General features: G+C 44.8%; 1 protein-coding gene across 4 annotated transcripts; it reads right to left on the bottom strand.

Moving 5' to 3' along the window:
- Nucleotides 1–3226: 3226 nt before the first annotated feature.
- TEF (TEF transcription factor, PAR bZIP family member) lies at nucleotides 3227–26603 on the bottom strand. 4 transcript variants are annotated; one of them, XM_038408131.2, is made up of 5 exons: nucleotides 26187–26603; nucleotides 16944–17267; nucleotides 14513–14733; nucleotides 13503–13714; nucleotides 3227–11572 (listed from the first exon to the last, which is right to left on the bottom strand). In XM_038408131.2, the coding sequence occupies exons 1-5, from the start codon at nucleotides 26287–26289 to the stop codon at nucleotides 11551–11553; spliced, it is 882 nt and encodes a 293-aa protein (XP_038264059.1). In that variant the 5' UTR covers nucleotides 26290–26603; the 3' UTR covers nucleotides 3227–11550. The 4 variants fall into 4 exon arrangements, with proteins under 4 accessions (XP_038264059.1, XP_038264042.1, XP_038264069.1 ...); XM_038408114.2 differs by lacking the exon at nucleotides 26187–26603 and adding an exon at nucleotides 20120–20409; XM_038408141.2 differs by having other exon boundaries at nucleotides 3227–13714; nucleotides 26187–26416.

Below are 26603 nucleotides of genomic sequence, written 5' to 3'. Positions count from 1 at the left end.
CTTTTTGAAAATACAGACTAACACGGCTGCTACTCTGAAACCTGTTTCTAGAATGAGACCCATACGTACAGATCTCACTGCACCCACACAGTTCCTCTTAAAATGCACTATCAAGCCCATGGGCTGGACATGACCATAAATGTTAAATAGGTCAGGTTCTTATTTCTAGTTAACCGATTGAGAGTTTGCTTACGCTCCTAGCCTGAGTCCCCATGCTACCCAGGTCATTGGCAATCATGGCATTTCTCAGGGAGGTGAGCAGAGAGAAGTGGCAGTAAATAATTTGTAGCAGGAGACAGCTCTAGCCAGTCATCTAGTCTATTCTCTCTGCAACACCGTAGGGATTTTGTTCAACATTTCATTAATGATTTGGATGATGGGATGGATTGCATCCTCAGCAGTTCACAGATGACACTAAACTGGGGGGAGAGGTAGATATGGTGGAGGGTAGGGATAGGGTCCAGAGTGACCTAGACAAATTGGAGGATTGGGCTAAAAGAAATCTGATGAGATTCAACAAGGACAAGTGCAGAGTCCTGCACTTAGGATGAAAGAATCCCAGACACTGCTACAGGCTAGGGACTGATGAGCTAAGCGGCAGTTCTGCAGAAAAGGACCTGGGCATTACAATTGACAAGAAACTGGATATGAGTCAACAGTGTGCCCTTGTTGCCAAAAGGTTAATAGCATATTGGGCTGCATTAGTAGGAGCATTGCCAGCAGTTTGAGGGAAGTGATTATTCCCCTCTATTTGGCACTGGTGAGGCCACATCTGGAGTATCGTGTCCACTTTTGGGCCCCCAGTACAGAAAGGATGTGGACAAATTGGAGAGAGTCCAGTGGAGGGCAATGAAAATTATTAGGGGGTAGGGTACATGACTTATGAGGAGAGGCTGAGGGAACTGGGCTTATTTAGTCTGCAGGAGTGAAGAGTGAGGAGGGATTTAATAGCAGCCTTCAACTACCTGAAGGGGGGTTCCAAAGAAGGTGGAGCTTGGCTGTTCTCAGGGGTGTCAGCTGACAGAACAAGGAGCAATGGTCTCAAGTTGCAGTGGAGGAGATCTAAGTTTTTCCTAATATCCAACCATTTCACTAGGAGGGTGGTGAAGCACCTGGAATGGGTTACCTAGGGAGGTGATAGAATCTCCAACCTTAGAAGTTTTTAAGGCCCGGCTTGACAAAGCCCTGGCTGGGATTATTTAGCTTTGAGCAAGGGGTTGGACTAAATGACCTCCTGAGGTCTCTTCCAATCCTATTCTTCTATGATTTCCATTATCCCTTAACCCATACCTGATAGATGGGCTTTTAGTCTGACCCCTGGAGTATCTCTGATAGAAATTCCACTTCAGCCTTCAGCAGTTCCTTCCAATGCCCAAGCAAATGAATTGATTGCTGGTAAAAGGTGTACCCGAAGCTCTTGCTGTAGCTTCAGCGCTCCCTTTATTCCCCGGAGAAGGTACAACGTAACACGAGCAACAGCAATGCAAGCTTTGTCCCTGCAGCTGTGCCTTGGTCAGACTCTGCTGGAACACTCTAGGGAGGAGATGTCAGTTCAGTCCTTGGACTCTCTGCTGAGACTGCCAAGGAGCCACTTGACACCAATGGTAAGCAGCCACTTCATGCAGAGCTAGACTGAGAAACTAACTTTACTGCAGTAACTTTTGCTCACCACAGAGCTGGGGAGGATCAGAACAAGCAATAGCCCATCATCAAGCCCCTCCTCATCCAGACTACAAGGCCATTCTTACAACTCCATGTGGCTCTCAAAGGTTTTATTTAAACAGCAGAGTATGGAACCTTCTGCCTCCACGTGTATTTTGTGTTTATTGTTCAGTCACATCTAGATGCCCTTCTCACCACTGCTTCAGACCTGGGGAAATTTGATTTCAAATGTTTCTCCCACACCACACCTTCTGTAGATGAAGCTGACAGGAGATGGTGCTGTTGTTCAATAAAGGGAGATTTGAGTCCAAAAGAGAGATTTGCTAATCTCTTTTGCAAACCTCAATCCTGCTAAGCACAGCTATAGAAAAAAACGGGAATTAGAAGCAGATGACTCAAGGGTCAGGCCTGAGAAAAGGAGCTTTAAACCTCTAGTTCATCAGACTGAAGCAGTAGACATTAGAAATCACTGCTACTATCCTATGGCCAGTCACTGTGAAAAATGGTGAAGACGCTCAGTGCATTTCTTAGTATAGTTGTCCACATCATTTTTTCTACATTGTTCTTTGCAGAGGTAGTCCTCCCCCAGCTTTCCCTTTTATGGCACTGTAAATTTAGACAGCGTCATTACAGACAATACAGTTTTAGGTGCATGGAACAGGTCTTGGTTTGTTTTGTAAAGCACTATGTACATTTAAACAATGAGGAGTCTGGTGGCACCTTAAAGACTAACAGATTTATTTGGGCATAAGCTTTTGATAAATCCATTAGTCTCTAAGGTGCCACTGGACTCGTCGTTGTTTTTGTGGATACAGACTAACACGGCTACCCCTCTGATACCATGTACATTTACAGCACCTTAATTATTCATACTAAAGTCACAACCAGCCCCATTTTTGATGGTCTCAATGGGAATGGCCAAGGACTGAATGGGGCCAGACACACCAAAAGCCTTTCCCTAGGAGTGGTCCTTTTAAGTTTAGTCTGAGGCACAGGGTGGGGATGGGGGTAGAAAAAGCATGTACTACCACTATGTAGGATTTAGCTGATTGGGGGAATAAGTAATCCAGCACTTTTCAACAGCACCATTTTATTAGAAAGTTTGGTTGTGGTTTAAAATAGGCAAGGGGAGGGGGAAGAGGGAGAAAATCATTTTCAACATATTTTCTCCCTGGAGTCCTAAATAAATTCTGCTTCTTCCACAAGATTGCCAACTAAATCATAACTGCCTCATTGTAGTGAGGAGGCAGAAAGAGCACAGATTATGTTTGTGGCATTGGCAGGTTTTCTTTGGACCCTGCAAAGTGAAAGTTTGATCTGGAAGTGATCAAGGGACATGAAATATGAAACCTTGTGACATTTCCGAAGTCAGTTTATAATCACAATGTAATAAAGGAAACATAAGATGAGAAACTGTGTTGCATGTACACCGTATATCCATACAAAGGGACCAGTAAGACCTAATTTTGGAAGATGAAGCCCCTTTCAACAACAACAACAACTGAAGGATCAACATCAGGCAGAACGCTGGCAGAGAGAGAGAGAAATACATGACTAGATCTTACTGTAGTGGAATATACACTTTATTTTTTTAAAAAGGAAAAATACTAACAATTTCATACAGTCAAAACTTTACATATTAAACAAAAAGCATAAAAAACCCCCAGTCATCAAGAGCAGAAAGGATTTCAACTACAGTACCCACAAATTCCAAGTGATTTTTCAATACTTGGAAACTTCAAATCCAGAGTTTGTTCATTTAAAAAAAAAAAGTGTGTCAGAAATGGAAATATAGGAGGATACTGGGTGTACAGTGAAATGCCCTTTCCTCATTAAACTGCAATTCAGGCACCTTTATTTTCTCTGATCAGCTGGCAAGAGTATGTGTACAAAATGAGCAGTTTTGGGTACATGATTAAAATCGAAGCTAGATTATTTATGGTAATAGACAATTTTACTCACCTGTTTCACAAACATGATAATATCTGGTAAATAGTAGCAATTTTACATTTCTATAGGGCCTTTCATCCAGAATAACCAAAAAGCATTTTACAGACTGACTTACAAAACTATATACAGGAATTACTTTGCCTTCCTCAAAAATGGAGACACCCAAGAGGTGAAACACAGCAATTGTTTAATGACACAAAGCAAAAACTATATATTAAAATAATATTTTGCAGTTAATAAAATATTCTGCAGTCAAATTTTTCCTTTTGAATGAGTGGGATAGAGTGGTGTCATCTGTAGAGCCAAATAAAGGACACTTCAAAATTCTCTTGCTTCTGGCATTAAAATGTAGTGTAAACCAAATATGCCAAATGTGATTCTTCCAGAAACACTAATCAGATCAAAACGGACTCTCTCCTCTTCTCCAAAAAAGGTTGACAGGCGCAGAATTCCAGTGAATAATTTGCACATAACTTAGCTGCTTCACAGTTACTTAACAGCTTGGAAACATAATACAAAAAATGTACCACCATTTCTGCCCACTATAAAAAAAATGTGTAATTTTCCATTGTTATTTCAATGGAATGCTGCAGCAGCAGATAATGGAGAGGAGGTCACTGCTGTACATCAGTTAAAGTCAGTGAGCTAAAGATGTGTCAGCAGGAAGGTTTTATAACAGGGCTGTGGGCCCCAATGCTAGATAAAGTTTGAAGGACAAGGACAAGTTGCTTCCTAACACATTGACCATGATTCTCAACCATTAATTTTGTTTTCCTCTACTCTAATTGAAAGTTCCATCTGTGCAGTATCCAATGAAAATGCACCGAAAACTCAAGTCTTTAGTAAATGTATCTCTCCATGCACCAAAGGTGTGCGAGTAGGATAACCATATATTTGTGTGTACACACAACATGACTGATGAAGGTTTATTCTACTTATGTTATGGATGAGTTGCAGTAACAGTCAATGACAGCGCAGTCTGGTTAGAGGGCTACGCTTAAGCCACAACCAAGCAACTTAAAAAACAAGTTACTGTTTTTTCTGGACTCGCACAGTGCTTTTTATGAAACTGACCAATCTGAGTGCTTTCTAAATGTTACTGGCCAACAACAAAACTGACAATCCAGAAAATGGGATTGTCTGAGTACAGTGATGAATGTCACCTCAGTGACTACTGTAAAAAAATAAAATGAAATTTCTCTATTTGGGTGGTTTATTATTTTTTAAATATTTTTGTCAACAGGAAGCATCACAATTAAATGAAAACTCCACATCATCAATCTCACTTTAATTTCTGCAGTTCTCTAGAAAAAAAATCCCAAGTCATACTACGTGAAGCACTTTTAACAATTTTCAGGTGTTACAATAGAAGCGCTATTTATTACTTTATAGGACAGATTAATTTTAAAAGTGTATTTACATGTTCTAAATTATACAAAATACAATATTCCAATAAATCACATCATCACATAAGAGTGTAGAAGATGAATCCTTCCATTATCCTGACCAGTAGCAAACAGACACCTCATCGCTTCTCTAAAAGACAGATACCAGCTATCTGCTATTCCATTTAGGTAAGTGAACGAATCCTCACCTCATCCTCACATATGGATGCAGTGCTATCAAGCAATTCAGGTAACCACATGAGCAAAGTGCAGTATTACTGAGATCTGCACGTCAGAATCAAGTGCCTTAATTTAATGGACATACAGTGAGTAAATTAATATAACTACAGTAGTTAAAAATAATAGCAACTTCCCGCACTCTCCAAAGCTCTTTTCCCCTTCATTCTCTATCATGGCCCATAAGAAACATGGGCAAGAAAAAGAGGCGCCCATCACTTTAAAAAGTGAACATCTTGGATTTGAGCCCAAGCTGTGGGGTTGAGATCTGGATCTGAACTGCCCCAAAGTTAGAAGCAGGTCGGCTTCAGTTTCAGCATTCTGGCTCAGGCTAGTATTTTGCCTTAATCTTATCTTTCAGATTTTCCTCTCTTCTTTATGCTCTGCTTACTTTTTTACCTCCCTCACAACTCTCCACTCTATTGTGACTGCCTGAACTTTAAAAGTTTGTATTCCAAAAAAGCCACACAAAATATAATGAACCATCCGGCTAGAAATATTGACTTTGTCCCTTCCCCCAACCTTTACTGGTGGTTTTGGTAGATGTACAACAGACAAATTACTGAAGACCAACAAATCTGGTCAAGATTTTGTATTTGTGTGAGGGGAAAAGCCCTTAAAAAAAAAAATTCTCAAATAAATGTTCTTTCCTCAGTAAAGATTTAGATCTAGGTTACTGTATAATATGAAGTTAATGGGTCAGGTCACCTCTGCATCTCCCCTTTGTCTTGGGTTCACCCATTACAGCCAGGAGAAAACAGTACAGGCACACCTGATTTTACAAAGCTTTGAGATAACTAAACACTTTGTAAAATCAGGACTTTTGATAACCAGGAGCTTCAATTCTGTAAAGTTTAGGAGCTCTGTAGATCTGAAGTTCCACAGCAGCACTGCTCTCCTGCTGACTACACAAAACATTTTTGTCACAACAATTGTACTTTTACAGTATTCCTAAACTCTGGAGCTGCTGGACCTCCACTGCACCTACCACCTTAAGATGTACCTGGCACAGTTAGTAGCAGCTCAGCAGATGATGCGGAAAATAGTATTTACAGCTAGAACACAAGGGACTTCCAAATAGCATAGCAAAGAAATGAAATGGATAATTATCAGCAGCGAAGACCTTAAAAAAATAAAAATAAAAAAAGTAAAGAACTATATGACACCTGGAATTAACACATTTCTTCTCTCAGCATATTTCTTCTTTACCCAGACCAAACAGCAAATGAAAGATTAATTAAGCAGACTGTCTGAATAAAAAAAGTTTTCTAGTTTGTAAGATAAACAAAGTGATGGGAAGATCAGTCCAACCTGCAATCACAGATGTCTCTTCTGGTCCCAACTCAGGGCTTGTTGGCTGAAGCTGTGCTGCCATAGCACCGTACACACTTCCTACAGCAACAGAAGGGGTTTTTCCGTCAATGTCACTGATCCAACGCTCTGAGGGGGTTGTAGCTAAGTTGACAGAATTCTTCTGCATCTATATGGGAAGTCAGGTCAACCTACCTATGGTGCTCAGGAGCATACACTTTTCGCAACCCTGAGTGATGCAACTAGGTCACTCTAATTTTTAAGTGTAGACCAGGGCTCAGTGTGCTCCAGAGGAAAGCAAAGTCATCCGCCGCTCCAATGTTTGGGAAAACCCAAAAATCACCAGAGCAGAGAAGAAAGACCTTTGTCTATGGAAGTTCATGAGAGCTTTGCCAACAACTTCAATGGCATCATTTATGGAACTGGTTTTTCTGGTTATGTAATAGAATGGACATTTTTAAAGCAGATGTTCACCACAGGTAACCCTATTAAAATAGCAGAGACATTTTGAAAGTTAGTAGTCTGATGGCTGTTCCGTGGAAGCTAGATTTAAACCACTAGGGTCATTTCACAGGGACTACTGAACAGGCTTCCCCATCTAACTGCTCCCTTCATGATAGTCTCTGTAGCAAGGCCAAAGATGCAACTTCCCTTTTTTCCCTTTGAGATGGTTCCTTTCAGTGAGGCATAGGACATATTGCCATGAAGCAGGGTATGCGAGAACCTTGCTTAAATTATTGCTCATGCTGAACCTGTGCTGTTAGAAAACTTCAGGCTCTTGGCCTCTCAATTCAACCCTTCAATACTAAATTTGTTTGAAACAATTTGTCAGTATTCTGCTGCAGATACTACGGTATTGTTACCAAGGGGAAGAGGCTACACAGGTAAGATGGCAATCCTCGTTATATTATCATCCATCACCATCTCAGAGAGTTCATGGTAATTTACTCTAAAAGGAGTGGAAAGCTCTGAAGCAGCATGCTTAACCTCCAAGAGACTGTAAGAATTGGACGAAGTCTGACATAATCTTGCAATAGAAAGCCAGAACAAGATAGAGAGGTGTTGGCCCCGCACAAAGGAGGTGGCTGGTAAGAGCTGTGATCATATGGGAATAAGAAATCACCACCATTATCTCAGAGAACTTACTGGATGTCTCACAATGTGATGGTTCTCCAGCTATAAAAATCAATCCATACTTGAGAAAAAACTATGCTTGACTGACACAACCTTGTATCACCTAGGTACAGCAGCACACATGATGTGTAACTTTGTGCACTAATCTACACAGACTACAGGATGCAATATGGATAGTCTTCTCTGAAAGACAAACCAAATGAATATTTCACTGGTTTATGTTATATTGCACAAATTAATCTGGAAACCAAATGGGACTATTCCCATTACTTGAATATTACGGTGATAACGTAGCATGATTATTACAAAAGACAATTCTCCATACATGCATTATTCTAGATGATAGCATTAAAGGTTACCATAGTACACTGCAGTTGCCTATTTAAATATCAACTAAGACTGTTGAAATAAGTATATTAGGATTGTTCCTAATGCAGAATGATGACAGGATCCAAATGAAGTATCATACTTGTAAATTTAGTCAGTTATTATTCAACTAAAAAAAATCCACCTCACTTCAAATGGTAAACATGGCTGTGAAAAACAATAATTCAGAGCTAAGTAATTGGAAATAAATGCTATAAGATAATATATTTACATGCATTCAACATCTTTAAAATCAAGGTCCTTAAACTAAAAAAGTAATCCTCCAAAAAAAAAAGGTTGTTCAAGTCTGTACTACAAGGTGTAAGCCTGCAGCACTTTATACAGGTGGTACTATATTCCCGACATTTTAGGAATTTGATGCTGGAATAATAACCCATTTGCAGATGTTGGAAACTTTCATGTACTATCCTAGCATATCTTAAGAATTCCAATTTATAAAAGTACTAGTTGTGTTGTTCCATGGATGTAATTTGTAAAGTCATGCATACAAAAAAGCCAAAAATGGCCATGAACTTATGACAGTAACAGATCACAGCGATGACTGCTCCTGGTGATATTCAGAACAAAAGGAGCCTCAACCACCTGTGTAGCCGTTTTCCATTGCTTCACACTGACTCTACAGCAAGTTAAAGAAGTATGGGCTGGATGAATGGACTATAAGGTGGACAGAAAGTTGGCTAGATTGTCGGGCTCAACGGGTAGTGATCAATGGCTTCATGTCTAGTTGGCAGCCGGCATCAAGTGGAGTGCCCCAAGGGTCGGTCCTCGGGCCGGTTTTGTTCAATATCTTCATAAATGATCTGGAGGATGGTGTGGATTGCACCCTCAGCAAGTTTGCAGAGGACACTAAACTGGGAGGAAAGGCAGATATGCTGGAGGGTAGGGATAGGATACAGAGGGACCTAGACAAATTAGAGGATTGGGCCAAAAGAAATCTGATGAGGTTCAACAAGGACAAGTGCAGAGTCTTGCACTTAGGACGGAAGAATCCCATGCACCGCTACAGACTAGGGACCGAATGGCTAGGCAACAGTTCTGCAGAAAAGGACCTAGGGGTTACAGTGAACAAGAAGCTGGATATGAGTCAACAGTGTGCTCTTGTTGCCAAGAAGGCCAACGGCGTTTTGAGATGTATAAGTAGGGGCATTGCCAGCAGATCGAGGGACGTGATCATTCCCCTCTATTCGACATTGGTGAGGCCTCATCTGGAGTACTGTGTCCAGTTTTGGGCCCCACACTACAAGAAGGATGTGGAAAAATTGGAAAATGTGCAGCGGAGGGCAACAAAAATGATTAGGAGACTGGAACACATGACTTATGAGGAGAGGCTGAGGGAACTGGGATTGTTTAGTTGGCGGAAGAGAAGAATGAGGGGGGGATTTGATAGCTGCTTTCAACTACCTGAAAGGGGGTTCCAAAGAGGATGGAACTAGACTGTTCTCAGTGGTAGCAGACGACAGAACAAGGAGTAATGGTCTCAAGTTGCAGTGGGGGAGGTTTAGGTTGGATATTAGGAAAAACTTTTTCACTAGGAGGGTGGTGAAACACTGGAATGCATTACCTAGGGAGGTGGTGGAATCTCCTTCCTTAGAAGTTTTTAAGGTCAGGCTTGACAAAACCCTGGATGGGATGATTTAGTTGGGGACTGGTCCTGCTTTGAGCGGGGGTTGGACTAGATGACCTCCTGAGGTCCCTTCCAACCCTGATATTCTATGATTCTATGAATAAGCTTCAGAGACAATCCTGGAATCTTATTACATACATATTACACATTGATAACATTTTTTACTGGTTAGGAAAAAAGTTAAAGCAAGTTCTTTAACACTGAACACATGGTCCACTTGCAAGCAGTGCACTCGATGGATCAAACCCATTCATCTTTTCCAGGTTCCACTGAAAAATTAATTGGTTATAACTTTGTTTAAGAAAGTTTGCAACAGTCTGCTTCTCCCCATTGCTCCCTTTCCTCTTCACCTGCCTACTAAGAAGTTCTGTGGGCAGGAATCTCTCTGGGGAAGATGAAGACACGGTATTTGTACAGTATTAAACCATACGTCATAAGTTTCAGTTGTAATGGATTCTGAGCCTCCCATTTAGGCCCTTTTCCTTTTGCAGGCTTTCAAATGCTCTTTATCAGTCAGGTGTCTGCCATTAATCAGCCTCCTGGCAGAGAGTTTAGAGAGTTTTGTGTGCGTCATATAGACACACAGAAAGCCTCCTCTCCATTTCTATGTTATTGACATAACCTTGGAGACAAGTGCAGCCCTACAATATTTTACTGGAAATAAGCCATTCCATTTTCTCTTTCACCTATACATTTGGTTATTATGTCTGGTTAGGAGCCTTTTGCTGTACTGATGGCATCTTTCCTTCCATGGACATCCTCCTTTTTCTACACAGGGCCAACATCCCTGCAATGCTCTCTAAGTGCCTCATCTATCTCCATACATGCCCAGAGTCTTTGTTTTTAAAGCTGTTCCATTATGACACAATGGAATTGCTGGTTATTTTGGGTTCATGAGACAGATGCACACCATACTCTCCGAAGTGCTTGGGGAATTAAGAGTGCAGTAGGAAAAAGAGAAGGATGCATAGCATAGTAGCTGCTAGCCACTGTTCCTCTGGGGCTTCAATACAGTCTGACTGGTCTGGCCTGCAGGCAGATACAGGGCTCAGCAGCTCAGAGAGGTATACCCCTCTCCTCTATTTTGGTACAGCAGCCAGGGAAATGGATATAATTTGTTTTACTGAGATACAAAAGCCCCTTAAAAGTAAAAGGGGAAGGAGGTGGGCTCCCCATAGTGTACATATCAGGAGAGGAAGTAGTTAAAGAGTTGTGTGTCATCTGGGCTATATAACAGGATTTATTTGTTACTCTTTGTACAGCACACACTATGGTGCTTTTTAGTTTACTTCAACAAATCTGTTGCATTTTCTTGCACTCCTAGACTATTCTCCATGGATGCCTCTGGTTCAGCATCCCTAGCAGTACCTCACAAGATGCTATGCTTGTCAGAACCCAGCTGCAGCAGTAGCTAAAACCAGAATTACTGCTCCCCCAACCCCAAAAATCGGTGACGATATAGTTTAAGCCACTTTAAGTTAGAATCCCCCTTCCTCCCATTTCATTCAAGTATCAAAACAGAGTCACCATTCACACAAGTCATCAACAGATTGGACTGAAAGATACGAGCTGTGAGTGTCATTGACAAGTGTCAGTAAGTAACATTACTGTAGTTTGATTACAGAGAGAAGAAAAACATTAGTACCAAAAAGAGATAAGAAAGCCATACACAGCATTAAGACGACCTTGCACTTTTCATCATGCCAGCCCCCGTGCAGTTCAGATGGGATACTTGCAGGCAGTGTCCCCGTCAGTTGTTTGTGTTGGATACCTCTCACACATCTCACTGTTCACTCTGAAGACAGATGGTTTCATGTGTGCTTTTTAGTTTCTTTGTTTTTAGAAGTCTTTAAAGTTGCATCACTCGGAATCAGATAAGTCACTTTAAATAAAGCAAAGCAGTAAGTGTGACAATTTATTTACAGTATACTCCATCGATCACCACTACACACCACTCTATGAAAGAAAAAACCCAGTGGTGTGGGATTCTATTTTCCCGCTGCAAAGTTATCTCCCTCCTTGATGCTCAGGAGGAATCAGACTGGTGCTGCACAAAACACACACACACACACACACACAGCTCAGCCCAGACAAGCAGGTAATAATGCAGGGAGAAAACAGCTCCTGTATAGATTTACTTTAATCATGCTGGATTAGCCTCTTTCCCCACTCCTTTAGACAAGCTGTTTTATTCTCACATTGAGCTCACAAAGCTGACCTAGTCAAAAATCTGTTACAGAAAAGAAACCCCATAACTTCTACGTGCTCTTATAAGTTTCTAATTCCTTCTCTCAAATCTATCCTAAAACCTTATCTCCCACTCTCCTCTTGCTCCCAAATACAAACACCATCCCCAGACGTCTAACTCCAACAGTTATAACATATTCACTGCCATAAGCCTGGGATAAAATACATATGACAGTGACAGTCTACTTTTGTACCAGGCATTTTACTAAAGCTCTCCATTCTTGCAGGTGGAGGCGGCCTCCAACATTCACAAGAATGCATTTTTCTTTAGCAACATTTACTGTACAAGCAATGCTTGGAAGTAATCCATTCTCAGCACCAAGAGGGCAAGTCATGTGCTTGAGAGAAAACCAGCTGGCATAGAGAGACTGCCACCCAAAGAGGTTGTGAGAGAAGTTCTTCATGTTTAGAGTGGGTATGGCTTCTCCCTCGCTTGCTCAAAAGGCAAAGGACCAAGAATCACTTACAGGGGTGCAGAAAAAATCTCCCACTAACTCTTGTACAACTGTGAAGATGCATTAGAGCGGTGGGTTGGGTTTGTCCCCCCTTCCCCACCCAAAACACAAAGTGCTGGTGATTCCCAAACCAGATGGACCTAAGATTTGATCCGATGAGGCCGCAGGTGAATGACTCAAAGTTTGGTGGTGCTCTTCTCCTTCACTTCTGAATGAAGAGTCATGTGCTGCATAATTAGTAGTTCAAGAAAAGAAGTCCCCTAACTGTATTAGGGGAAAGGAAGAAAAGAGCAATGCACTCCCTAAACCCATTGCTGTGAACTCAAAAAATGTTACCTCACTTTAGTAATGGAGAAGTATGGGGCTCTTTGCCCTGCACCTCATCCTATGCTTCTGGGAGCTAACCAAAGAAAAATGTATAAGTATTGTTTAGAAACAATGTGTTCACTGCACTATGGTTTACACAAATGCATGTTCATCTTAATGTTATCTACACCTCTGCAAAAGACAGACAGTTCTCAGGCCTAGGAGGTTTCCCTGTTTCTCCTGAACAGGAGCACAGAGCCCTGCACAACAAGGGCTGCTCAGCTACGTTCCAGTATCTAGGAACTGGGGAAGGAACTTTTTTATGGTGCTGTCCAGCAGCACCCATTTGTACCCCAAATTATAAAACTAAGTTTTAAAAGGCGGGGGGGGGGGGGAGAGAGAGAGAGAGAGAGAGAGAAAACTAACAGGGACAGGAGACTTTTGCACTTCAGCCAGCTCTGATTCCATTTAAAACGCAGATTAGAACAGAAAGCAAAAGCCTTGTCCAACAATCTAAACAGATTCACTTTTATTCCCCTGGATGGATGAATCCATTCTCTTGGATTAGCATCACCAACTGCTCTAGCAGTGTTAAAACAAAGCTGTAAAGACGGACACCAACTTAGATTCTGGCACCACAAGGGTCAGGAAAGGACCTGACGAAGTTGTGCCAGCAGATGCGGATCTTTGCTATAGATGCACAATGACAAGGCCTCCACATGTTATTTCTGGGAGTGTCTACAGAAGGCAGAGAAGTCCAAGAGCTAAACAAGGAGCCCTAGCAAGGAAAGAGGGTGTGCTTACAAGGGTCCGTATCTGGTCTCATATTTAGAGACAATGTTCTTGCATTTCCCCACTTCCTTGCGCAGCTCTGCCACCTCTGTCCTGAGGGCAGTGTTCTCCTTCTCCAAGAAGGCTGCTCGGATTGTGATCTGATTCTCTTTCAGTCGCCGAGCATCACGGGAACGCTTCGCTGCCACGTTGTTCTTCTTTCGCCTTGTCCAATATTTTTCATCCTGTAGGAAAAGGGGTTTGGGGGAGGAGAGGGGAGGAAAAAAAAAGCCAATCTGACAGCTCAGTATTTCGTATCCAGCGTCAAACAGCTACCTTCCTGCCGTACCATAAGAGTCATCCTACCCATAAAAGCCATCCTATTTGCTATCAGATTTCCTCTTGTAGCTCATGCAGGAAGTTGTTGGGTTGGCTAGGCTCAGATACTAACTGAAGTTTAGGCAACATGGTACTGGAAGATAGGCTTCTTGTGAGGAGACAATTTAGGATAGTTCAGGGTGGGGTGGGGAAGTAAAACGGAGGTGAAATTAAACAAACGGAACATTTCCGGTAGACATCAAGAACAATTTCTTAACAGCTAAGTCTATTAGCCTGTGAAATAATCTCCCAGTGAAAGTGATTAATATTCCATTGTCTGGGGCACATAGAATTGGACTAGACAGAAGCATTCGCAAATGAGCACATAACTATAAAGACTGTATACAGTGTGGGAGGCAAATTTTCATTAGTGAGGAAGAGCAAAGGAGGAATGAGTTACGACAACTTAGTTTTTCCATCCTTTTCTGTGTCTACCACCACAAGTCACTCCTGCCCAACAATTCTCTTACTGTTCCAAGTTAAAGCAGTAAGGGCCTTACAGCTGAATAGGAATCAGCCTTCCAACCCTCTTCTGAGCAACATTCTCCACTCAACCCAATGGGTATGGCCCACTGGCCTTGCTCCAAATGTATTTCAACATACAAAAAAAGACCCCCACACACTCTGAGTAAAGCCTTATCAGTCTGATATAAGAAGTCTGTTACCTTTTGCTCATCTGGGACAAAAACCTTCTTGGCCTTTTTAATCATGGGCTGTGGTTTCAGGTCCTCTTCAGCAAACTTGTGCTTGCGAGGATTGAAGAGCTCACCACCAGGCACACTGGAGAGCACTAAGTCAGCAGGGTCGGGATTAAAGTTCACATCAATCTCAATGCACTCTGGATCAACGGGGCTCGAAGTCTCTCTCTCACTCTCTGGGGAAGAGTCTAGTAAAAGGCAGTAAACATCACAATAAGAGATCAGCATGATGAAAATAAATCCAAGTACCCATATATGGGCATCTCTGCTCACTGTCCTAATGTATGCCACATTTATCACTTCTATTTAATAGTGAACTCAGTACTGTAAAAGACATAGTACCATCCCCTGCAAGAGATAACATCTCAACCTTACCCAGAAGAGCTAGGTAACCTGCTTCACCATGGAAGAAATACAAGCCCTGGGCATGCATGCCCAGAATGAGAGATACAAGAAGATAAAAATGGCAGAAAGATATCAAAGTTTCTCCCTTCAGCAAAAATCTTGTGGCCTTGTGCACCTCGCTACATATAAGAAGTATTTGCTCCAACAGAGTGAAATGAGAAATTCAGAATTCTAGCTCCCTGCCATTTATGGCCCAGAAATTCCCACAGAAGCATGAGCTGGCTTGGAGATTTCTCTCACTCAGCCCACAGAAGACCACACAAAATTTGATTTTCAGCGTGAAAATTAGAGGTTTGATAAAAATCCACACATCATGTTCTTCCTCATTTGTTATATGTAAATGGAAGAGTAATAACAGAGGGCCTGGTGTGGAAGAGATATGTACTGTGACAGAAACAGATTGCTAGCATGATCTTTAAAGACATGAGTTAAAAGTCACATAACAGTAACTTTATGTTTATATACATCTTTCATATAGATGAACTGTAAATTTTAGTACTAAGTGAAATATAGGTAGGGGTAAATAAAGCTCTTCTTCCACCAGTGAAATGCAGCCACACATCTGGGCAGTAAAACATTAGCAACACTACACAAGAGTTTAGGAGAAGCAACAACAAAAACTATATCCAAAGGATAACATAAAACACATCATATATGAACATGGAGTCAACAAGTGAGCACCTGATGCATGGTTTCTTTCCTCTCTCCTGTTGAAAACCCTTGTACTCCATGTTGTGCATGTCTACCAGGTTTGTGGAAAGGGGGTCAGGGTTCAGGCCCTTTCCATAAAGCCATCTCGCAGGTTCTTTTCCTCACAAAATAGCCATTAAATCTGTGCAGTGTTATTGTGTGGAGTTCCCAAGTCCAGCACTAAACTGAAAAGTGAAGCTCCTCTCCAGGTACGCACACTGCTATCTAGGATCAGGTCATGGGTAGCTAAGGTGGAGACACCAGAAATGTGTTTTATTTCTTTGTCTCTCCTTTCTCACCTCAGGTACTCAAGAGGCTTCCAAGCATTCCTTGGAGCTTCAAACTAAAGTATAAACAGCCTCTGTCCAAAAAACTTAGCTGTCACATTTCACAAGCCAAATTAAAGGCTTTATTAGAACATTTCCATAAAGCACAGTCATTGGATGTACGCTAACTACTAATGGCTTACCTCAATGGACTGAACTACCAAGGTGTTCAAAAGCTTATCTGAACCTATCAAGACTGCAGATCTTATAATAACAGATTCTTTCACAAGAATTCAAGGAATTCCAGACTCTTGCTAGGTTAGAAGTACCTATTAGAAAGTTGGTATTTCAGATTTGCCAATTCCAACTAGAAACAAAACAGCACAGAAGCAATGTGTTTTTTGTTTTTTTTAAAGACATATGTTAAAACCTTAAAAAAAGTCCAGCTTCAGTTGTTGGGGAATGTTTGGGCTGGTTCTTATTTTATCCAGGTTCATTCACCCAGCTCTAGCATCAACATCCACAAGATTTGCAATCAGATACACTGAATGTGAAGTGACTAAGCAGCAGTGGCATTAAGACCTCGTCTACACTAAAGGGAAAAGTCGATCTAAGCTATGCAATTTGAGTTACGTGAACAGCGTAACTCAAATCAATGTAGCTTAGATCTACTTACCACAGGGACCACATTACGCGATGTTGAAGGGAGACACTCTCCCGTTGACTCCCCTTACTCTTCTCGATCAGGTGGAGTACAGGAGTCAAAAGGAGAATGATCGACTGCGATCGCCGCAACGTGGATCTTCTGGTAAGTTCAGACAAGCCCTAAATTATTTTGGGAGTGGGAAAGACCTCTTCATAAAGATTAGCAGGAATTTACAAATGAATGAGACTCTATAGGCTAAACACATTTATGCTGTTTAAGCTTCTGAAGCTAATCTCCGCAGGGTGGTAGTGCTTCTCCCCAGATTAAGGAGGCCTCTTTACATATCACAACAACAGAAACCATTCACAAGGCTTCAAAGTATTTCACCTACCTGTGCCAGAGGCAGCTTCAGATGGTTGGAAAACTACAGTGGAAGATGATGTGGGAGAAGAGGCAGCAGATGCACTGGCAGGCTCTTTTCCTTCCAGTTCAGCCACAGGCAGGAGCGGATTCTGGTTCAAGCCTAGGTGAGCAGGGCTGGAAGGGATTCCATTCTCCAGGAGGAACTCATCCAGATCCATGTACTCCAGGTGGAAAGATTCCCCATCATAAGGGATGGTTTTGTCCCAGATGGGAGGCATGAGGGAGGCAGAGACTGCCATAGTGCTGGCAGCTGCAGCTTCATCCTCCTCAAGTTTTTCCTTCTTTTCTTTATCTAAAAGACAAAAAAACATAAAGGTCACTGTGTAAAATATGGGTTAGAAGATTAAAAACTAGATTTAAATAATGGTAAGAGTTCAATACAGACTCCATCAGAGCAAGGAAATTAACTCGACATGTTCTACATCAGTTTACTCAGATCAATCTCCATGTATAACATCCGATGAAGTGGGTTTTAGCCCATGAAAGCTTATGCTCAAATAAATTTGTTAGTCTCTAAGATGTCATACGTACTCCTTGTTCTTTTTGCTGATACAGACTAACATGGCTACCACTCTGAAACTTAACAGTTTGTTCGTCTCCATCTAATAGGTAGACCACAGAGATTTACAGGTACATTAAAGTCTTTGAGCTAAGAAAGCAGAGTCTTTTAGCACAGAGGTCCTCTGTACAATCCGTGCTGCCAACAACCCACCAGGGGTTGCATAATATACATAGTCTTAAGCACCATGATTCACCACAGTTTAGATTTGATTATCTTTAGGATTTATGGCAGATATTTTGTTTCTCCCAGGCTTTTCCTGGAAGACAGGAAAAGTAGATGTGGAAGGGTCAGGTTACAATGGAAACTATTAAGAAGCCTTTGAGGTAACAAGAGTTTATCCTGAAGTCGGGAGAGAAGTGCAAAGAGGGAAAGATTAGGTACAAGCATGGGGTGGGGGGGGGAGGGAAAGGATTTTCATATTTGATTTGGAAATAAGAAAGTCCATCTATATTAAATGCTAACTGTAATGGTTCAGCTAAGCATTTATAAAAGCATTTGCTCCTGAAAAAATTCAGTGTCCCCACACAGTACTCCCTCCAACAGTTAGTTATAGGTCAAAGTACATATCACACAGCTCCCCAAAAGGGGAGCTTGTAGGAGAACATCTTAGAATTTTCCCCAGAAACTGATGCAATTTTCTGTATAAACTACACTATAGGGTATACACAGGAGAAGCACAGTTGTCTCTATGCTAAGCAAAGCCCATTTCTGACTGAATTCCTGGAAGCATGGTCAACTGGCTGCTGAAGGTCATAGATAAGCTGAGTAGAATCTCAGCAAAGAATGAGGCCCACAAGAATTAGAAGACAGCCTTAAATAATGACAGTACTTTGTTAATAAAACCCACACTCACTCAAGGTGCCTATCTCTAGCCCTTACTAGACTGAGTACCATTTTGGGGGCAGAAGCACATCCACTGACTGGTGAAAACATGATGGTGGAGACCTGGGATGAGGAGCAATGGCTGCAGAGCAATGAGATCTTTTCAATTTTTGTGAGGTGCTCACTCCCATACAAGAGTACCTGGATGAGAGCTCCTCTCACTTTAGGCAATACAGTGAAGATTGCTCTCCGGAAGCCAGGAACCTCAGGTAATTACTGCTTGATGGGATGTTAATTTGGGGGTTGGAAGTCTACATACAGGCTATTGTGTGGGAAGTGTAGTACAAATTCATTCAGCAAGTGTGATCAAAATATAAATATATACTTGCAAGAATGCTCAGCAATTGAAAACTAAATTTCCTTATGCTGCAATATGGAAATAGACAGCACCATCATTCGGATTCTGAATAAAACAACAGAATGACAAATTCCACAGAGATGTAAATCCTGTTGCATCAGAGGTCAGCTCTTCAATGTTCACATAGGGTAGCCTGGCAAAGAGCACGATGCACAAACCTGAGAACACTGGGCTGTTCCAAAGCAGATGGAATAGATCAGTCAGTAGGCCAGTAGGGTCAACCACACAGAGAGACCAGAAAGACTTTTTAGCCCTGCTGTGATTTTAGAAGATCCTGCCTACCAACCCTTAGAAAACCCTACCTTGATTACTCTGGCAGGCATTACTTCAAACTACTTCCTTAGCAAGAACAGAAGCAAGGTGGAATGTGCCTTTTGAAGGCTCAAGGCAAGAATGAGGTTTCTGTTGAAAAGGACAGCACTGTGATAGAGTATCATTGTTACTTCAACCTGGGGTATTTTACACATTATGTTTAAAAGCACAGAAAAAAAATGTAATTCATAGCAAACAAACAAACCTGGATGAGAAATTGCTTCGCCAGCCAGAGGCTCAGGACTCCTCAACAGCTAGCAGGAACACACAGGCCGATATTAGATCATAGGCTCTTCAGATAGAACTAGGTCTTTCCATGCATTTGTTCAGTACCTAGCATAACCCTGCCTGAGATCGCTAGAAACTAGCATAAGTATTAATCATAGATCATCAAGGTTGGAAGGGACTCAGGAAATCACCTAGTCCAACCCCCTGCTGAAAGCAGGGCCAATCCCCAATTTTTGCCCCGATCCCTAAATGGCCCCCTCAAGGATTGTACTCACAACCCTGGGTGTAGAAGGCCAATGCTCAAACCACTGAGCTATCCCTCCCTCAAATGCACCAAACGACACTGACGACTTAGTTTTGTAAATCACGTTGATTCTGGCTGGAGTTGTAAGGCAACTGGACACTCGCATGCACCAGATGGCCACGCCTGGAGCAGGGAGCAAAGCCCAGACTTGGGGGACAGGCCGCGCTGCTGAGGGGGGAGGTTGTTTTGTGGTTTACGTTGCGGTATTTTGCATTGGCAAAAAGCCCCGAGGCCGCAGTCACCCAGGCCACGAGCCTCCTCAGGGCAGCCCTGGCCGCGTGGCTAAGGAAGGGGGAATCTCTCCCGCCACCGCCACCGCCACCGCCTGGGCACGCTGGGGGGGGCCCGGCCCTGCCATGCAGCCGGCGGGGCGGGGAGCAGCGCGGGCCCCGGCCGAGCCAGAGCCTCCCCGGGAACCGGGGCTCGCCCCGCCCCCTCGACACGCGCGCGTCCCGCCGCTCGCGGGGTCGCGCCGTGCGCGCGCGCTCCCGCCCTCACCGAGGCGCGCGTGCCGCGGAGGATTTTCCATCAGCTTCTTCAGCACTAGCGGGAAGGTGCCCGCCAGGCTCCGCTCCTGCTGCGCGGAGGCGGCCGCCCCCGCGCTCCCCGCTGCTGCCTCCTGGCGCGCGGCGCGGCCGGGCATGCTCCCCGCTGCCCGGCGAGTGGTGTCAACGCCAAGATCCCCGCAGCGGAAGGCTACGAATTAGGGCTGCGCCAGCAGCTCCCGGAAAGACACCGCCAAGGCGCACGCGCCAGCCCCTGACGCCGCGAGCCAGCCTCGCCTTACTTCTTTATTCATGAGCGCGAGCTTCCCTCACTCCCCGCCCACAAGCCAGGCCGCCTTCTGTGATTGGCTGCGCCGCTCCAGGGCAGCGCTCCCATTGGCCATAGGGGGACACGTTCGGCCGGCGCAGGCCAGAAAAGCGCAAGGAAGGAGTGTGACTCATTAGCATGTTAGTCCCGCCCACCCGGCGCCCCAAGCGTTCGCGTCTGCGCGGCCGCTGCTTCTTCCGAAGACTGCGCGCGGAGGGGTGTGAAAACAGCCGCGCGCACACGAGCGCGGCGGCGACCGCAAGAGAGCGCGCGCGCCCAGCCCCTGGAAGGGCGAAGCTACTGGAGCCGGGAGGCGCGAGCCCCTTAGCCGCCGTGCCCGCTCGGGAGGGGGCGGGGCTGCGGGCGCGCGCAGCGGCTCCCCCTCCCCCCCGCCCTAATAATCTCTTCCCAGAGACGCGGCCCTGCCTTCCCCCATCGGCCCCGCTCCCTGCAGCGGGCGGGGCCGCGGCTGCGCCCCGGCAAAGAAGGGTGGCCGGTTTTCGGAGACATCCCAACTCGGGCTGCAGCCGGCGCTCGGCCGGGCGGGGGATTTTGCCCCACGTGTGTCCCCGCGTGACCCTCGTGTGTGCACGGGATAAACTACTCCCGGCTGCGACGTGCATCGCTCCAGCTTACCCTGGTTTCAGGCAAACAGCCTCTGTCTACACTAGGGGTCGCATTACTTCAGCTCCACTCCGGGCTGCTCGCGGGTCACCTTACCCGTGAGGACAAGGCTGAGCACGTGATACGGGCTCCACTTGCGTGCAGCTGCTGGCAGCAAAACACGCTAGAAATACGTTCGTTTCTTTAACAGTCGTAGCCTCTAGAGGCAATTATTGTCATTGCCGCATCGGTGCTCTGGGCCCAGAAATATTTTTAAAAAGGAGTTGTTTTTGCACAAGCGGGGCGGGGCCCATGCGCTGAGATAAAGAATTCTAACTTCTTCTTTTCCCTTCCCACCCTCTGCTTTTCCCCCCGCAGCGGTATCATTGGGTGCTTCTATTTTATCTTTATTATGTTAGGGAGGAGAGGCCAACCAAGAACCCTTCCCTGTTGTTCCAGGCACTGTACAAACAGAGGATATCTGGCTGTTGCCAAAGAGATCATGTCATCACACTGAAAAAAAATATGAAATCAGACTCAGCCCCCCCCCCCTCAGTCTGAAGAAGTGATGTGTATGATCATTCTCCTTGCACAAAAGTCATCATCTAACATTTGTGCCTGACCAGCACCTGCTCTACTTCTTGGCATAGATTTTCAAAAGTACACAAGCAGGGGCAGAGTTTCAAGAGACCTCAGTGAGCTAGGAACTGAGCTCTTGACATCTGGCTGCCAGTACCACAATAGGACCTGCTGGATGCAGCATTCTTTTGAAAATCTTGCCCCAACGGTAGACAATGAGCACTTGAAAGTCTGGTCTTGAGTTCTTTGGGAAATCTATTCCTTATTTTTCATCCAGGGAATATTGCTGAGTAAAGATGTGTTTAGAGCTTCCATCGCTGAGCTTTTTTTTTTTTTTTTTCCGTTATTGGGGGAGAGCAGGGAAGATAAATCACAGTCTAGTGAAAATGATTTAGATTAATGGGAACCACAGCATATTGACAGACATAAGGAAACTAGGTGAAATGTAAAGAGGCAGAGCTCTCTATAATACTACCAGTCTGCTTAAATTCAAATATGCAAATTTATTCTCGAGGGCCAACATAAGGGGAGATCAAACCTAACAGCCTCCAGATGGGATACTAGCATTACTGCCTGCATCAGGCAGCATAGCAATTAGGAGGATACGTGAAGACCATAAGAACATTGAGGAATATAATTTGGATCCAGAGATCACCTATCCCCTGTGACATGGATATCATCAATCACCCCCTATCCTGCATCATGACAATAGCTGCTATGTGTCCTATGTTATGTCAAACCCCTAGGAGAAGGGAGAAACTTTGAGGTTGTTTCCAGCCCTCAAACAAACAAGGAAAATGGTGCTGGATTTAGAGGTGCAGACCCAATATAAACTATACTGGTGAAGTTGGTGAGAAACTACCAGTTACAATCTGCCATTGGCAGGGTTTGGAGGGGGTGGATCTACGAGTTTTTGTTTTTCCTATCTTGTCTTTAGTAATTTCCCACCTCTGTTCCTGCTGAATGTTTCCTGTATCACTCAAATACATATATGACACTTGCCACCTAAATGCACAAGTGGAGGGACTACATCCTGCAATCTTCCATTTCAAAACACACGCATCTCTACCCAGCCAGGTGTTAAAGGAGTATCTCCAGTAACTCAGCAGGCAGAGCTAATAAGCTCATAGAGACAGTGATATACACTTCAAATGGACAATTTTTGGACCGCAACACTGTCTTTTACTTTACTCTAGAAGTGCCACACACATCTACAGTGATGTATGAATAAATAATACATTCCAACCAATGGAGGACAGTGTGACACATGCTCAAGACAATCCACCCCATATCTAAAAGAGCCACTTCCATAATTCAGCCAGAAGGGAACTGCACTCCTCTGGCTCAAGTGCCGTTATCTACCAAAGATGAATCTCATTTATGCATTTTCATGGGTCAGACCATGACCATGGAACTCACTCCCATAGAATCTAAAAACTACCTCATATTTCATCACTTTCCATCCCAGTTGCAAGGCAAACTTTCTTTGACCTGACCTTCACTAATACAAGCTCATAGTACATCAAAATCAATTTCCCACCCACACTCCAGGGGGATAAATGGAGAAGAGATAGTACATGATAGTAATTAGTCATGCTGCTCAATGCATCACTGGAAGACATTGAGCATACCATGATGAGCAGCACAGTGAAAAAAACTAAGAAGAATAGAACTGATATATGCCCTCTACAGATTCGAAATAGTAGGCAATTAGTGCCCACATACGCACAGCCAATCTCCTCTAGCTCAGCCAGTAGAGGACAGAAATATACAGATAAGATTTAATATATTTTATCCAGCAAGGGGCAATGAAAGGCATGCACCAGACTACTCATAATAAATCCTCCATTTGCAGATCATGATACTTCATGTGGGGCAACTGGACTGTAAATGAAGTTTCCACCATGTGCTAACTTCCTCCAGCTAAGAAGAGGACTCAGCCTGGGGAGATTTAAAAGGAGAAGGAATCTCTCAGGGGAAATGAGGATTTCACAGAGGAGGTGTCACTGAGTACTTGTCATGGGGTTACAGTCCTCATATCTGCTTCCCACCATTTTGTTCAAGGCTGCAGTTTCCCTGGCAAGGCTGGTTTCCAGTGACCTACTGCACCCACCCACTTTATTCCATTGGTGACTAGACTCCGAGTATCTAATCCCAGGAAGAGTCCAAGGAAACAAAGATCTGTAAAGGAATCTAAACTACTGTACTGAGGCAGGGAATTAGCTCAACAGTGTCTTCCTCATCTCTAGGCCCCAAAAGTGGAAGACTGTCTGGTGGAGGTGCAGTGTTTGTGCCTAAGACTGACCTTGTTCCCTGACTTACTTCCAGATGAGTTCAGCAGATGCTGAACATTAGGATTAGCTTTGTACAGTCACAGGCATGTGCCTGTGCACGGGGAGTGTTTAATTTACGCAAAGATGATTTTTTGCATAGGCTTTAACAGGAGTTTGCAGGGAGCTTCTTGTGGGATCCTTCACAATGCACTCTGCCATGGGTGTCAAGTGTCTGGCTCTTCTTCAGGCAGTGATGTGAGAGGCTGGTTTGGGAACGTTTCCTTGGACTCTTCCTGGGATTAGATACTCAGTCTCGTCACCAGCGAAATAAAGCAGATGGGTGCAGTAGGTCACTGGAAACTGCAACATCAGCTGCACCCTCCTGCTTTATTTAGATTTTGCAAATGTAACTGTCAGTTTCTCTTTAGCTCTGGTACTAAGAATTGGGGCATGCAAGATGGGAATCCTCAGTGGGCTTAGCTTTTACACTGGGCAGCTTGTGATGGGGAATTCAGCTCCAAAGGGGGTGAGAAGCACAGCTCTGATGTGACGGGAGGATCTGTAATAAGGAGCCTACGGCCAGGTAGGGGGTATGTGTGCAATCAACACCACTAGGAGGCCTGCTGCAGGATAGCAGAGTATGTAAAATGGAGAAGGGGTGTGTGTGGGATGATAGACCTGGTCCCTGAAAAAGGGGGTTGGAAAGACTGGCTCGGGCAGGGAGCTTTTCAAATAGGGAACTGAGAACTAAAGAAGACTAAGGGAACATAAGGGAGGTCCCCAGGCAAAGGGAGGGAGTTGTCATGGTTCCATATTCCCATTCAGCCAAAGAAAGTCATATCCAATCATCAAAGAATTTCCTCTCTAGCCCCCTCAACAAATTCTTCTGTGTTCTCCTAGGTTGGATGGATTCCAACCAGTTGCTTCACTCCGCTGAATCTAGATACCAAGGATGTAAGGAATTTACTTAATCCAGGCTTGGCCAGAGCACCATGCAGGCACTTGCACTAGGACACAGTTTTCCTAGCTCTGCCACAACTACACCCTACTCTCTCTCTCAGCTTTTCACCATGGCACAGGATAGCTGAGAAACACATCCAGGACCAGCCATCCAGCTCCATATTATATAACAGTCTGGTTATTGTACAAGTCTCAGCAAGGGAGGGAGTGAATTTACAGGGAACAACAGAAGGCCTGTGCTACAGGGACTTGACAAAATGAATCTGTTCAGAGAGGTGGGGACCTACATTAATCCCTTCGTCATCACAGGTCTTCCTAATGCCACAGGTTCTTGTGTCTAATTAAATCTTCAGATGCCTTTATTCTGTGCCATAAGCCACTTACTACCAGCACTCCTGCCCCCATTTATATCCCATTAGCCTCTCTCCTTGGCTAAGAGATTCTTTCATTAATGCCTTTTCTGGTGCACCTCTTCAGTACCATAAAAGAAAAGGAGTACTTGTGGCACCTTAGAGACTAACAAATTTATTAGAGCATAAGCTTTCGTGAGCCCTTTTGCTGTCACAGAACCATATCTGTGTCCTGGCAGCAGTTTCCTGAGAACATTTAGTTCAGTGAACATCAGTCTGTGAGGTAAGGAGGCACATGTCCAAACATGACTGAGGTGTGCCATGGCATTTCCACGTGCACTCCCACCCAGAACGCTGCTCAGCCAGGAAAGAGTTAAAACAACCACAAAGCAGCCTGCAAGGGACATGCAACTATCCCAGCTGAAAATGGAAAGGTCCCTGGGGGTAGCGATTCCCCAGTCCTTAGGGTGTATCAAGCACGGGTGGCTTGATCTAGCCTGCACTGCCCCGGAGAGAACAAGCGTTTGCACTAGGGGACCTCCTAGGTTTTTTGCATCTGGTTTGTGCGGCACGGTACTAGGAACACAGCAAGAGGGAAAGTCCCGAAAGGAAGAGGCTCTAAGTGTACAGAAGGCGGGCCATCGCTCTTGCTCCCTGCCCAGCTTTGCGGTCGTAACCCCCTGCCGCAGCAGCGGACACAGTTTGCCCCACAAACACCCCACCCCCTGGGCGACTCGTTCCCACCGTGGGGCCCCTGGGGGCGAGGGGCAGCAGCAGCTCCCGGAGGCTCGGCCGTTCTTGGGAAACGGGACAGACAGGGCAGAGGCTCGGCCCCTAGCGAGGAGTTGCGCCCTATGGCGGCGCAAAGCCCGCCGGGCTCGCTGGCAGCGGAGCCCCAAAGGCTCGGCGATCAGTCTTCCCGGGACCCCCGCCTCGCCCTCTCCCGGGGGGGGAGGGGTGCAAGGCGGGGGGGGGGGGGCCGCCTACCTGCGAGCGTGTCGGCCCAGGGCAAGGAGTACTCCAGCAGGGACTTCAGCACTTCGGGGAAGTCCATGGCAGGCGGGACGCCGAGGTCGTCGCAGCCGGACATGCCGCGTCCCGGAGAGGCGCGCTGGGGGCAGAGCGCAGATGGCGCTAATGGGAGTCACGAGAGAGGTCGCGGCCGCGGCCGGCGCGGGGCTGGGCGGCTGAGAGCGAGCGAGCGAGAGCAGCCGCCTGCCCCGCCCAGCCCGCTCCCCGCCCCGGGGGCCGCTGGTGGAAACGGCCTCCTGACTGGCTGCGCCGGGGCCGCCTGGCACGATTGGCTGATGGGGCCCGCCGCAGCCAACGAGGCTGCAAAGAACTGGGCCTGTTACCTAACTCTGGGAAAGAAGTCAGCGGCCGCTTGGAAAGATGTTCGGACAA

This window comes from Dermochelys coriacea, chromosome 1 (assembly GCF_009764565.3).
Source record: "Dermochelys coriacea isolate rDerCor1 chromosome 1, rDerCor1.pri.v4, whole genome shotgun sequence".
NCBI classification, from domain to species: Eukaryota; Metazoa; Chordata; order Testudines; family Dermochelyidae; genus Dermochelys; species Dermochelys coriacea.
This window is presented reverse-complemented; position numbering and strand designations above follow the sequence as displayed.

Coding starts and splice junctions, on each gene's coding strand:
- TEF (XM_038408114.2), bottom strand. CDS start 20,264: ATGCCCGGCCGCGCCGCGCGCCAGGAGGCAGCAGCGGGGAGCGCGGGG. Junction 17,268..20,119: donor TCCGCGGCACGCGCGCCTCG/GTGAGGGCGGGA, acceptor TTTGTCTTTTAG/ATAAAGAAAAGAAGGAAAAA. Junction 11,573..13,502: donor GAGACCAGATACGGACCCTT/GTAAGCACACCC, acceptor CTTTATTTAAAG/TGACTTATCTGATTCCGAGT.